This window comes from Malurus melanocephalus, unplaced genomic scaffold (assembly GCF_030028575.1).
Source record: "Malurus melanocephalus ecotype Western Australia unplaced genomic scaffold, MMel_1.1 scaffold_7, whole genome shotgun sequence".
Taxonomy (NCBI): Eukaryota; Metazoa; Chordata; class Aves; order Passeriformes; family Maluridae; genus Malurus; species Malurus melanocephalus.
This window is the reverse complement of record NW_026623239.1, coordinates 2,808,852-2,821,585: the sequence shown is the minus strand read 5'-3', so window position 1 is coordinate 2,821,585 and position 12,734 is coordinate 2,808,852. Positions and strand designations below refer to the sequence as shown.

Below are 12,734 nucleotides of genomic sequence, written 5' to 3'. Positions count from 1 at the left end.
AGGTGGTTTAAGTTGTGTTGGCTGATGTGACCAGTATGAGAAGTACTTGCTTGCTCATGCTGCAGGAAAGGGTGCATGTGTGGAAATCTGGATTGTGCGAAGTAGCACTACTCTTGCAAGAAAGTATACAAATAGTGCAATCATCCAGCAGATGGGTGGCAATGAAATATCTGAGATACTCCAGATACATTGTGGGCTGAAGCGTCTGAGATACTCCAGCTGAGTCTGTGCTTTGGAAACTTCCCTCATACTGATGGGCTGGAAGCACATGCTTAAGTGTGGCCCTGCCTAAAAGCTGTGTTGAATAATGCATTAAAACTCTTGCATAATACTGTTGAAAGCTGACGTGCAAGAAATTTGGGAATACTGGGACAGCAGCATGCGTATATGGCATGACAAATAACAAATTTATACAGATTGAGCTCTGTATAAATGGTAGTTAATGGCTGTATATGGTACAAGAACTTGACTATTACTGAAAATTCTCTGAAGCAAGCTGCAAAGTAAAATACTGCATCATTCTGTGTACCACACTACTGTTTTAAAAGKGGATGGTGTTCTTGTCTGGGACTGACCATCAAAAAGAGATGCCCATATCGTGAGCTCCTTTAGGATACCACAGCATAGGCACAGGTCAGAGGGAAATGTGGAAAAATTCAGGTGCATAGGAACTTACAAGCAAATGTGGTACTTAAATAGTCCAACAGTTTGGGTGTTTTGTCCTGTATTTTACTCTGTAACTGCATTTACAGAGTAAAATTTGTATTTGTGCTGTATTTGTGATACACAGACTGTATTCGTGCAACTGAATAATTGCATTCCCTAAGGCATAACTGGCCATACAGCTGATTACTATATATGCATTTGTGTGGTGCTTTCTGAAGGCTTCCACAGAGTGGAAATAAGCAAGCCAATAGCTTGAATCAGACTATCAGTCTGTCTTTTATAAAAGCTGATCGCTGCTGTACAGGATAGAAGAGATAATTTTTCAGCTAGAGAATTTCATTTCAAGTAAGACATGAAGAGGGAAGGAAGTATTGCAATTGTTACTCCTGTTGTAATGGGAAACTATATGGTAAGTCTTTAGAATGTGCTAAATATCTCCTTATGGCTTTCTTTCATTMTTTTTGTTTTGTAATGAGTATGAGGCAGTTCTCCTGTCTCTTTCCCACCTATTCTTKGGGTGATCTGTGTTTTCACTTGAGTGGGATAGTTGAAAACCTTTTGCAGTTGCCAAAATGAGGTTTGCAAACAAAGCAGAATGCTTTGTACAGCACAAAATATGCTTGAAGTATGACACAAGTGTTTTCAATGTCTGCTGTAATGAATGTCTTTTTTTTTTYTATTTTATTTCTTTAGAGGTCTGGCAGTACTTTAAGAGGCCTTGGTGGGAAAAATTGTGGTAAAATTATTTTGTAAAACTTTGTTAAGTCTTGCATAGCCAATCTGGATTTAGTTGATATAGCTGAGTAATTAACAAACTTGTTAACTGTTGATATTACACTATAATGAAAACTGTAGTCATTTCCTCAATGTCATAGATAAATGCCATAACTGAAAACTTTTTGACCAAGTTTAAGGAGTTGGGATTTCAGACCATTAAAAAACCCCCTCAGTGCTGGATCAAATTTCCTGAAACATTTCATTAAGAAGCTGGTCCAGCATTTGTTTAGCTAGACATAAATGTAGTCTTTGAATTAGCTGAAAAGATCCATCTCTGCTCAGCTTTTAATACCACATCTAAAATACACAAATTATTTTCACTGCTGAGACGTAACAAGTTGAGTGCAAGAGCACATTAGGCTAAAGCAAACTATTACACTGTGAACATAACACATCAGATAGCTAAATCTGAGAGCAGAGGATTAGGTTTGGGCAATAGTTTGTCAGAAAGGAGAACAGAAAGGAGAATGCTGAAAATAAATTTTCTATAATGGACAGGTGCAAGAAACACTTCTGGAGGACTTGGAATAATTTTTACACTCTGAGATAGCTACTCYAGTTAAAGTTTCAGTGCCTTCATTGTAATTGTGCCTACATCTGGAGATGCATTGTCTCCCATGAAAGGGTAATCCAGCCTGTTCAATAGTAACAGCTCTTCTTCCTTGAAACAGTGAAGTATCAGATTTTGCAGTGTGTGGGACAAAAAGCTCCTTTGCTACTTCTCAGAATAAGATTACAGTTGTCACATTTCTCCTTTGTCAGCGTGCCTGACACTTCAGAGTATGGCTCAGACTTCCCTTTGTTAATGAACAGAAAGAGGATCTTTATACTCTTCCATTTTCAGTAGTTTTTATTTTTCCTAAACGTTGCTGTTTAATACACATGACTTATGCCTAAATCCCCTTCAGAATTTAGTTTAAAAATTTAGGTTTCAGTTAATTGAAACTTGAGCATCCTTCTCAAAAAACTTCATCTAAAAGAAGCATTAATCATAGTGAGAAAAAAATTGTGTCAGCTTTGTAAATGCTTTGTAGGACATTGTTGACTGGAAAAACAAAGAAAACAGTCAAATGCTGTTTTGTCTCTTAAACTAGATAAGTGTGGTGAGTTAGAACTGCTGTTCAGGATGGGCCAGACAGTGATGGCCSTGGTTTACTTTCCTCTTGGTGTGCTTCAGAAGGAAGGTGGAAACAATACTAGTAACTGAAATAAAGGCAGCACTCAGTTTTGGGTGATAGGTGCACAGATCTGGAGCGGTCATGTTGCTTCTAGGCTTTGTGTCCAAACTCAGGCATCTCAGCAGTGAGAAAAACCACAAGATTTGCTGGGTAAGGTGTAGGTGACTTTCTTACAGAGCCATTCCTGATGCACCTTTAATAGCAATTGAATCCTGCTATGAGTAAATTAAGAGTTCACCAGCTCGATGCACCTGATTAAAAGGGTTGACTAAGTTGCATCAGCATGATTAGAAATAAAATAGTATTTGGTATTTTGTATATAAAATTTAAATGGCTTTTAGAGCTTCCAGTGTAGAAGAGAGGTTTGTCTTTTTCAGCTTCTTTTCCGTAAGGGAAAGTGAGCAGTTAGTTCAGCTTCTGTGTATGGAAAAAATACATTTAGACMTTCTTTGCATAACTGTGGTGAAGCAGGGGTTGCTAGCTTTCTCATTGTTCGTCTGATTTCTAAATCTCATCATAGAATTTAACTATGAAAATACTCTGTGAAAAATACCCGCTGGAACTAGGACGAATTGGTCTGTTCTGTACTAGGTTCCCACACCACGTGCTTTTGAGGTTAATTTTGTTGGACACATATTCTATTGTTCCATGTAGTTATACTGTGGCAAGTGACAAGTAGCAACTGAGCGATACTTTGTAAATAGTCAGTTTCAGTGGCTGTTCTCCTTGACACATGTGGTTTAAAACTGCCTCTTGTTGTTTTGTTTCTTTTTTTGTTTTGTTTTTTTGTTTTTTTTTGTTTTGTTTTTTGTTTTATGTATTTTGGTCTGTATTCTGAAAGCCTGTCTCTTATTTTTTCCCTCTGTATATGTGTGTGTGCGTGTTCCAGTGACTTTATAACATGCAAGGCACTGATACCAGGGGGAGCTCCCCTGCATTCCTCCGTCCTCAGAATGGGAGCAGTCACAGGTCTTCGGGATACGTCCCAGGGAGAATTGCCCCTCTCCGTCCCCCGCCGCCTTCGCAGAGCCATGCTGCAGCAGAATTTACCTCGGCGAGACAAGAAGCCCAGACAAGACTCCCGTCCTTACCAGTGGAGCAGCACCGCCGACAGGCAGAAGCCAACAGGCATAAAAATACTCTCATTTGCTCTGCCGTTTCTAGCCTTTCACTTTTTGTTGCACTGGGGATTTTTTTGGGAATAGCTTCAAAATATGCTCCAGATGGTAAGTTCTATTGCAAAGAAAATCGTCTTAGAAGTTATCCTACCTGTGAACATAATTCAATAATTCAATGTCAGGATTAGTCCAAAAATAGGACGCTGCAGTTTTAATATCGAAGGAGGCAAAGCTTGGGGGCAAAGAGCAGCTTCTTTTTTTTTGTTACCAGTGTTGTTTTTATTATGCATGGTTTGATTTACTTGCATGAAACAGAAAGGCATAGCAKTAAATAAAGATTATTGGTGGTGGAGAAAGAGGCATGAATGTTACATAAACATAAGCACTTTYGTTTGTACAAGCTGTTTCATAGGTACTGAAATTGTAGACAAAACAAAATCGTCTGTTTAAGCAGTAACTGAGAATAGAAAAATATTAAAGTAAAATATTTTAAAAATCTTGAGAACATATACTAATAGTATGTGTTTGCTGTGTTAATATGCAAATTGCACAGGACCTTTTTTGATCTATTAGCCCCAATTTTTTGTTTTCAGCTTATTTTAAAAAGCTGGGCAACTTTTGTGGAATTTGGAGAATCTCTGAAATGTGTCAGTGGTTGTAAAGCATGAACAGGTGATGTGATTAACTGTTAATCACAAAGTGTGCATCCCTCTAGAAGATGCTGTGAGGTGAAGTTGCTAAGGGTTAGTTGTACAGTTTGGAGTATGAGTTATTTTGGTGAGTTTGTTTGGATTTTTTGGGTGTTTTTAGGGTTTCTAAAAGCAAACATGATTTTGAATTGAAACTGTTTGCTATTGTAATAACAGACTGTTTAGTGGCTTTTAACACGGTAATTCAAAAGATGCTGTTTCCCAAGTCAGTGCAACACAGTCTGAACAAAGCAGATAACCATTGGAGATCTCAGATGACAGTATAAAATGAATGCATGCATCCAACCGGAATGCTCTTGGTGGTGGCTTGCCAAGATATCTCCTTGAGTGAAGTTCCTGAGTTTGCCTAATTGTACAGGAAAACAACAAAACCTTAGGAACTAGTAAATGGAAGATTATTCCCATGTTGTGAWCTACATCACTGGTAATGAGTACATATGCAGTAAGTTAATTTGGTTACAAATTCCAGAGGAGACTGAAGGGTGACTTACCCAGTTGACTCTCTGAAATACTTTGAGGTGGAGCCAGGCTCTTCTCGGTGGTGCTGAGCAATAAGATGAGTTAACAGGAAGTTCCACTTTAATATGAGGAAGAATTTATTTTCTGTGCAGGTGACTATGCACTGGAACAGATTGCCCAGAGAGGCTGTGGAGTCTCTCTCACTGGAGATACTCCAGAACTGTCTGGACACAATATTGTGCCATGTGCTCTGGGATGACCCTGCTTAAGCAGGGAGGCTGCTGACCTGCTATGGTCCCTTTCAGCCTTACTCATTATGTGATGCTATGAAACCCAGACACAAGAGAAACTCCTATAGGCACCAAGAAATGCCTGGCTGATGCTTTAATCTTGCAGTATGGTTGTTGCAGCAACTCCCCAGAAGTTCCCTAGCAGGTTGAAATGTTAATGTGTTTAGCTCCAGCCCAAGCACATGCTGTACTGCAGTAAACAGTGTGGTTTTTTTCAGGGCTGATTGGAAATCCATATTGTCAGGACTTGTAATGGCTGTCTAAAAGGCGGTGGAGGGAATGTGACACTTGGTAGTAATGCAYGTTAATTCTAAACCTCCGTCATACTTTCCCTAAAGGGAAGATGATTCTTGTCTGCGTTTCTGTTCTCGCCTGTCAGCTGGTTTCTTTTTCCTTATTGCTTCTGTGTTCCTGTCATCTACTGCTGACTCATCTAAGGAATCCTGAGCACTGAATATCAGAGAGAGCAGTGGAAATGCAGTTTCCTTCCCCATTTCCCTGCTTTTGTGATGCAGGGTCAGAATGACAGGCTGGGGCTATTTCAGGGAAAAATTCTGCACTCTTAGAGGTCTCAGTTGGACCTTGCCCAGGGTATATAGGATCCTCAGAAAATTTAGCTTTCAAATTCTGATAAACTGCTGCTGAACATAATATAACAGTAATAACTTTTTCCCAGAGGTCTTAAAACCTCCAGACTTGGTGTCTAAACAAGTAGAAAGTAACCATTTAGCTGTCTCCAGAACTGTTTCCTGCCTGTCTTTTCTCCTGTCAAATTTCATATGCTTGCTCTGTGAAACATTTTAGCTTTGTGTTTGTTTTTTTATTTTTTTCAGGATGTTTTCTAGTGGTTGGGATGGTGTACTTCTCCACTACTTGTAGAAATTTTAGTTCTCCCCCAAACTCCAACAGAGGTGGCTGAATCTTAAGGAATGCTGACCCGTTTTTACAGAAACGTTCTAAAGCAGAGGCTTGACTGGAAAYATTTTCAACAAGTGGCTAAATTTGGCAAGGTCATGACTATCTAATGGTTTATGATCTGTGCTTCTGTTTTCATTTAACTTTAGCTCTAAAGGCAATAACAGTCATCTGTAAAATCTAATTGGTAATTTTGGAGATAACATATGGTGAAGTTAAAAATATTTGATGTTTTCACACAGCCCACTGCAATTGTTAAGGGAGAATTTCAAAATACTTTTGCTAAACACAACTGGTCTGCTTGCCAAAAAGTTGATCYACTGTGCTCCAAACCCATGTTTGCTTTACAGGAGTGCCTGTTTCTGATGGCTTTCTTGCTGGATTGTAATGTACAATAGACTTAAAAATTTTAATTTTTTTTTTTTTAGTTATTGTTCTATACCTGTTCTTTCTGATTCAACAGAAAAATATATGGTCACTAGTTCTGCTCTTCTGTGAATCACATTAAGCAGAAGTCATCAGGTTGCTGACTCATGATTTCCTCACACTGCCCTTTGCTACCAGCCAGGAAATAAATGTTTCTTCACAGTGCTTGTGTGTGTGGTGTCTGGGGAAAAGGGATTAGGGACTCTGCATGAGTCAGGCGGTAGACTTGCCTTTATCTGGTGAGTGCTCAGCAGTCGTGCTTGTTGCAGTTCTCCATGCTTTTCGGCTTTCCCTCGTGTTGAATTACATTTTTTAAAAGCTGTCTTCATAGGATTCTCCCAAAAGATTTTATTTTGTTTTTATTTTTATAATACTACTTGTACAGCTTTTGCCCTTCCAGCAGTTTGCTAATTTTTCCCCACTGGTAGTCAAATCTTGGTTTATGTGGGTTTCCTGAGCTAGGAGGGACTTGAAATGTGGAGAGTTAATACCAAAGGAAAAAAAAAATTCTGTCAGCAAAACTAAGGCTGGCTTGTATTAAACTTGCGGATAGGTTTTGGTTTCTTTGGATATTGTAAGAATGAACTATTGCCAGTAGCTTTTTTCCTCCGAAGTAGTGCTTCAGAAGTGTGGGTGTATTTCTGCAGAAGAAAGGATGTGTAAAAGGCTATTTTGGCTTTTACCCTCAGCTGGCCCACTAATATATTTGTTTTGTTATCTTTTTTATTGTCTTTAGCATAAGAAAAAATATTTTTAATGTTTCATATTTTAATTTTTTTTTAAATTTTGATAAGGTAACTGGGAAGTATATTGCTTGGATTTTTATAGTATGTCTATGCTTCCTCATTACTCAGATGCTTAATTTGCTAAAGAGGTGCATGGTATAAATATTATATTGCCGTAACTGTGTCTGAAATCACMCAAGTCACTTCTTGCTGCTGCCTCTCTTACTTTGCCTTGTAGTATTATTGCCTGTGTAGCGCCAGGGGTTTCAGCAAGGATTGCATGTGTCTCTGCTCTTGTGTAATTTGTAACCTGATATTTAAGCTGACTTGGTAAGGAATACAAATGTTTAAGTTTAGACACAAATGTCTTTTCTCCCAGGAAACTGGTCTAGCCATTTAGGTTTTATGCTAAATGTACTAAGGATGTCTTGTCCCTTCTACAAACTTACACTGAAAGAATTATTTGGATTCCTAGAAGTAAGAAGGGATCAACTTTTCTGAGCCAGGGATGAGACCTTGAGGAGGTGAGGTACTTAGATGCTTTACAAATGTGAGTTAGCATGATTAGCTGGCTTAAGATCTCTAGTGCTCTGTGTGATCTCGTGCTCTGTGTGATTGCTCTGTGTCTGAGCACATTCAGCTTATCTCTTCTCATCTTCTACAGGTGATCTAACAAATAAGAAAAATAAGAGGTGGGGTTCAGAATTATCTGTGGTCTATAATATGTGGTCAATCAGTAGTTTAATTGTGTAAGAATGGCTCCCTACCCCTGAGACTTTAGCTATTTTTCAGGTGTCTTTTTGGCTATTCARATTCAAATAGTAGGATCAATGACTGCAGTATTGAAAACACAAAAAGCAGTGGGATTACTTTGTGGGTCACTGTCTTGCCGTTCATCCTAATGCTGCCTTGATTGATGTGATGGTGTTTGTTTTTTAAAAGTTGAATTTCACATTGTGTTGCAGAGAATTGTCCTGATCAGAATCCTCGCCTTAAAAACTGGAGCCCTGGAAAAGATCCTGAAAAACGAATTGTTATCAAAAAAGGGGATTTGTTTCGTCTGAACTCAGATGCTACAGTACACTCTATAGTTATACAGGATGGAGGTATGAAATAGCAACATGAACATCTTCCTTCAGTGTTCTGCGTATTTTTTCCTTCCCTGATTACATAAAAATATGTTGAAACTTCTATCTTGCAACTAACTGACCAGTTTCTGTGCTTTTTATTTTTCAGGCTGCTACCAGGTTAGGTATATAATTGAAAAGATGAATGACCAGTGTAGTATCTTTTCAGTGCAGCACTGATGTAATTKTCTGTGTGACAGAGTAAAACAGGGTTGGTTAGTAGCCTTTGTGGTACTAAATCTCTTTGTCCTCTGTGGTAACTGTATATTAGTAATCCTACCAAAATGGCAGAAAAAAGTAGGATAAACCAGCAAATTCTTAGAAAGATAAATCACAACTGGTAGCAGTTATTTTCCCAAACCTTCTTAAWAATATCTAAGAACTTAACAGCTTAATTCATGGGTGTGAAAAATAAATTGTAATTTTTTTGCTGTTCTCATTGCAGAGCTTGTTTGAGTCTTTCTGAATTTTGCTTTGATGTACAGAAATACTTTTTCTCCTTTAGGTTTACTTGTTTTTGATGATGACAAAGACGGTTCTAAAAACATTACCTTGAAAACTCGATTTATCCTGATAAAGGATGGTGGAATGCTTCATGTTGGAGCAGAGAAATGCCGCTATAAATCCAAAGCAACTATTATTTTGTATGGGAAGTCAAATGAAGGTGCTGATGTGCCAGAATTTGGCAAAAAATTTATTGGCGTGGGCCCTGAAGGAACGCTGGAGTTGCACGGGCACCAGAAGGTATCATGGACTCTTCTGTCAAAGACTATGTATTTCTCAGGGCTGGCCTATGGTCAATATACATTTAAGAAGAATTTTTCCCGAGGACTAAACGTTAGAGTGATCGATCAGGATACAGCAGAGGTTTTGGAAGTTCTGAAGTTTGATACTCATGAATTTGCAGAAGACAGCTTAAAGCTCCAGAATTTACTGAAAAATGGACATCCTGGTCGCATTATTGCTATTGCTGTAGGAGATTCAGCTGCTAAAAATCTACTGGAGGAAACCAGAGTGACTATTCAAAATCTTCTGGGAAGTAAGTTTGTCAGAGGATTAAGTTACAGGTAAATAATTTATTTTCCCTTTTGTGCTGAGTGAAGATGAGATGGACATTATGCTGGGGGGGATATGTTAAACTTTGACAGTTTGTAAAGTTTTCAGAGAACTCTCAGTGTTGTACACAGTGCTGCAGTAATAGTATTCAGTTATTGATACCGTGCAGAGACTCATAGTTACAGGTATCTGTGTGACAGACATTACTATGTACTTGTAATTGCTGACTTTCACTGTTCTTTACAGAAGTTACAACTGGGTGCTGCAAGGGTTTTTTCTAAGACACTAATAGATAACAGTTGCTAAGTGAAGCTTTTAATATGTATGATTTTGGAGGGACAAGGAATGAAGCTAAATGATCTCTAAGGTGCCTTCCAACCCAAAACAGTGTTTCTAAGGGATGCTAATCAGATATCAAACATCTTGTTCATACTTATTTGTACTTATTCATACTTATTCATACTTTTACTGTTGAAAAAAGTACAGTACCCCTCCATTGTGTCTTCAAAGGAACTGACCTGTAAAATTATTTTGTAATTGAAATGCAGTTATAAGGTGTTTATCTTTTGACCGTTCTTTTCAGTTGGTCAGGATTTGGCTGTTGAGACAGTAGAAGAGATTTAACCGGAATTATTAAAGCAGGAAACTTACACTGCTGTGCTCTTCATTTAGTTGTTGCAAACGGCTTTTTGCAGTGCATGTTCTGAAAGTGGCTTTGTGTTGCAGAGGGTTGTCTGCCCTGCTCYGGGCAGCACTAAGCAATGTGCCCAGGTGGCTAAGGAAGCTAGTGGCATCCTGGCTTCTGAAAGCGACAGTGTGGCCAGCAGGACSTGGGCAGTGCTCATGAGGCTGCACTTTGAGTGCTGTGTCCAGCTCTGAATCCCTCACTAGGGATGCTGGGAGTGTTTAGCTTGGAGAGGAACCTTATCGCTCTCTACAGCTGCCTGAAAGGAGTCTGTAGCCAGGTGGGGCTCAGCCTTTTCTCCTAAGCAACAAGTGACAGAATAAGAGGACATAACCTCAAGCTGCATCAGGGGAGGTTTACAGTTGGACACAGGAGGAATTCCGTCATGGAAAGTGTTATTAAGCATTGGAACACACTGCTCAGGGAGATGGTGAGTCATCATCCCTGGAGGTGTTTGAGAAATGACTAGACGTGGCACTTGGTGCTGTGGTCTAGTTGACAAGGTGGTCATTGGTCAAAGGTTAGACTTGACGATCTTAGAGGTGTTATCCAGCTTAAATGATTATTTGTTGGCAATACAAGTGAAAAGTATACCCAGCCTTTTAATTGCTGTGARTCTGTTCTTCATCTTCCATTGAGATGGTGTTGTATAACCCCTTTATATTGTCCAATGTTTTGCAGGAAATTGGTCATTTAGATTTTCTGTTCTATTCTTATCCCTCACTATCTCCTGACATCTGGATTCCAGTTAATTTCCTCCCTGTAATTTGGCACGCAGGGCTGGCGTGTCAGTCAGGATGGCATGTTCTGACCTCAGTTCCCGTCAGGAGTACATTTGTGTCACTGGCTGTGTAAGCACAGGGGTGTGGGATGGAAAGCGCTTGCATCAGAAGCAGTTTGACCATAAGTGCCAAGACCTGGATGTCCTGTAGTAGAATACCACTTCCTGAAAGCCACAAAGCTTGTGTGGCTTTAACTTGTTCAGGTTGTGGTGCAGCCAGCCCAGCCTGTCCTGAGCCCCGTAGGTTTCTGGGGTTTTTCTCTGCCCATGACCTCCACACCTGTTTGTCTGAAATGAGGAGCTTCTTCAGCCTGCAACTGGGAAGAAGCAGCCTTTTTTTCCTTCTCTGCTGAACTAATTCTTGTCTGCTTTACTTAATTGGCAAAGGCTCTGTAAGCTCATAAAATTGTTCTGTTCTGTGCTGAAAGATAGGCGAGCTCTCCCCAATGRCCCACTAAGGGAAAAGCATTTTGTAAAGCTAGTGAAAAAGATGTCAGCATGGAGGTGAATATCCATTACATGCCTCTCCCCTTCTACCTCCTTCTGCAAAATGTGGAATGCAAAACATGTATCAAAATATCTTTATTTTAAGTTTTGGTATGCAAAATTGTTTGCTGATGCTACTGGAAAACTGGCCCAGTATGTACTATTCCTGTGAACATGTTAACACTAAAGTTTCATTTGGCCTTTTGATCCCAATCAACAAAAACATCAAGAGGGGTTAAAAATAAAGGCAACTGGATTGTAGTTGGGTTTAATATCTGCCTTGAATCAACCATTAGCACAGACAGCAGTCCAGTTTGCTGACACTGTTTTCACTAGCCGGGGAATGATTCAACTTTAACGATGCAAAATTGTCTGGCTTTTTAATAGATGATCTCGACTGCTTCCTTCAGAACATGGTTATAGAGCAGTAAAGGACAGCAAAATAGACTTGTTGTTTTGAACTTGCTGGCAGCTTTCTGTGGCATATGATTTGCTTTTAATTTCCAAGCACTTACACGTGGACGGTATCTTGTACAACGATTTTGTAGCAACATGACTTTCCTTTTCTGGGTCATACTGAAAGATTCAAAAGCTAATGCCTGTCCAGCACAGGGGCAAGGGCCTGATAAATGTTGTCCCCTAGGGTTCTGACTACTCCTTTCGGGTATTGCTGGCTGATGGCAGGGGGCTATGGCAGGAACATTGGCACTGACTCCTGCCCTTCCTGTGCCCTTCCTTTAGCTTCCTGCTAAAGCTCTTCGGGAGTAGGATCCTGTSTGGTCATTGTCGCTAATCTCTAGCWATTTGCTTTTGGAAAAAAGTGTATGTTGTTGAATGTTTTACTAAAAACCTATACTTCTCCAGTAAGAGTTGTTATATTTACCAATTCATGTATAGGACACTCAGGTCGCACTCAGACCTGCAATTAGACCTGCCCATTTTCTTCTACATTTTGAAGTGCATTTTAAAATTAATTTGGAAGAGCAATCAAAAGAGTTTTTTATGACTTCTAGGCTCTTGTCTTTTCCTGGTTTTGTAAAGAACTTTTTATGGGTCATTATATTTAAACATTCACTTTTRATTTTCACAGGCAAGCCTGGGCTTTAGTTGGTGTCATAGGTGGTGGAAATTCTTCCTGTAATGAATCAGTGAGAAACTATGAAAACCACAGCACTGGTGGGAAAGCTCTTGCTCAGAAAGAGTTTTTCACAGTGGATGGTCAGAAGTTTGTTGTGAGAGCTTACAGCGAATGGAATGATGGTAGGAAAGTGTTTTGTGAACTCCTATGGTTGGGGAAAAAGAAAAAATACTTTATGTGCTGGGGTTTTTTTTTTT

At 39.3% G+C, this 12,734-nt stretch overlaps 1 protein-coding gene across 5 annotated transcripts in view; it reads left to right on the top strand.

Annotated features, from left to right (window-relative positions):
* Positions 1-12,734, top strand: part of CEMIP2 (cell migration inducing hyaluronidase 2) — a 54,205-nt gene that overhangs the window by 13,442 nt on the left and 28,029 nt on the right. For 3 of the 5 annotated variants that reach the window (XM_057372516.1, XM_057372509.1, XM_057372524.1), the window contains exons 2-5: positions 3,511-3,847; positions 8,230-8,370; positions 8,897-9,458; positions 12,490-12,659. In XM_057372516.1, the coding sequence (XP_057228499.1) occupies positions 3,523-3,847; positions 8,230-8,370; positions 8,897-9,458; positions 12,490-12,659 (1,198 nt within the window). In that variant the 5' untranslated portion in view covers positions 3,511-3,522. Of the gene's footprint in view, positions 1-1,352; positions 1,403-3,510; positions 3,848-6,712; positions 6,779-8,229; positions 8,371-8,896; positions 9,459-12,489; positions 12,660-12,734 lie in introns of those variants that run through there. The other 2 variants (XM_057372533.1, XM_057372540.1) reach the window with 2 other exon arrangements.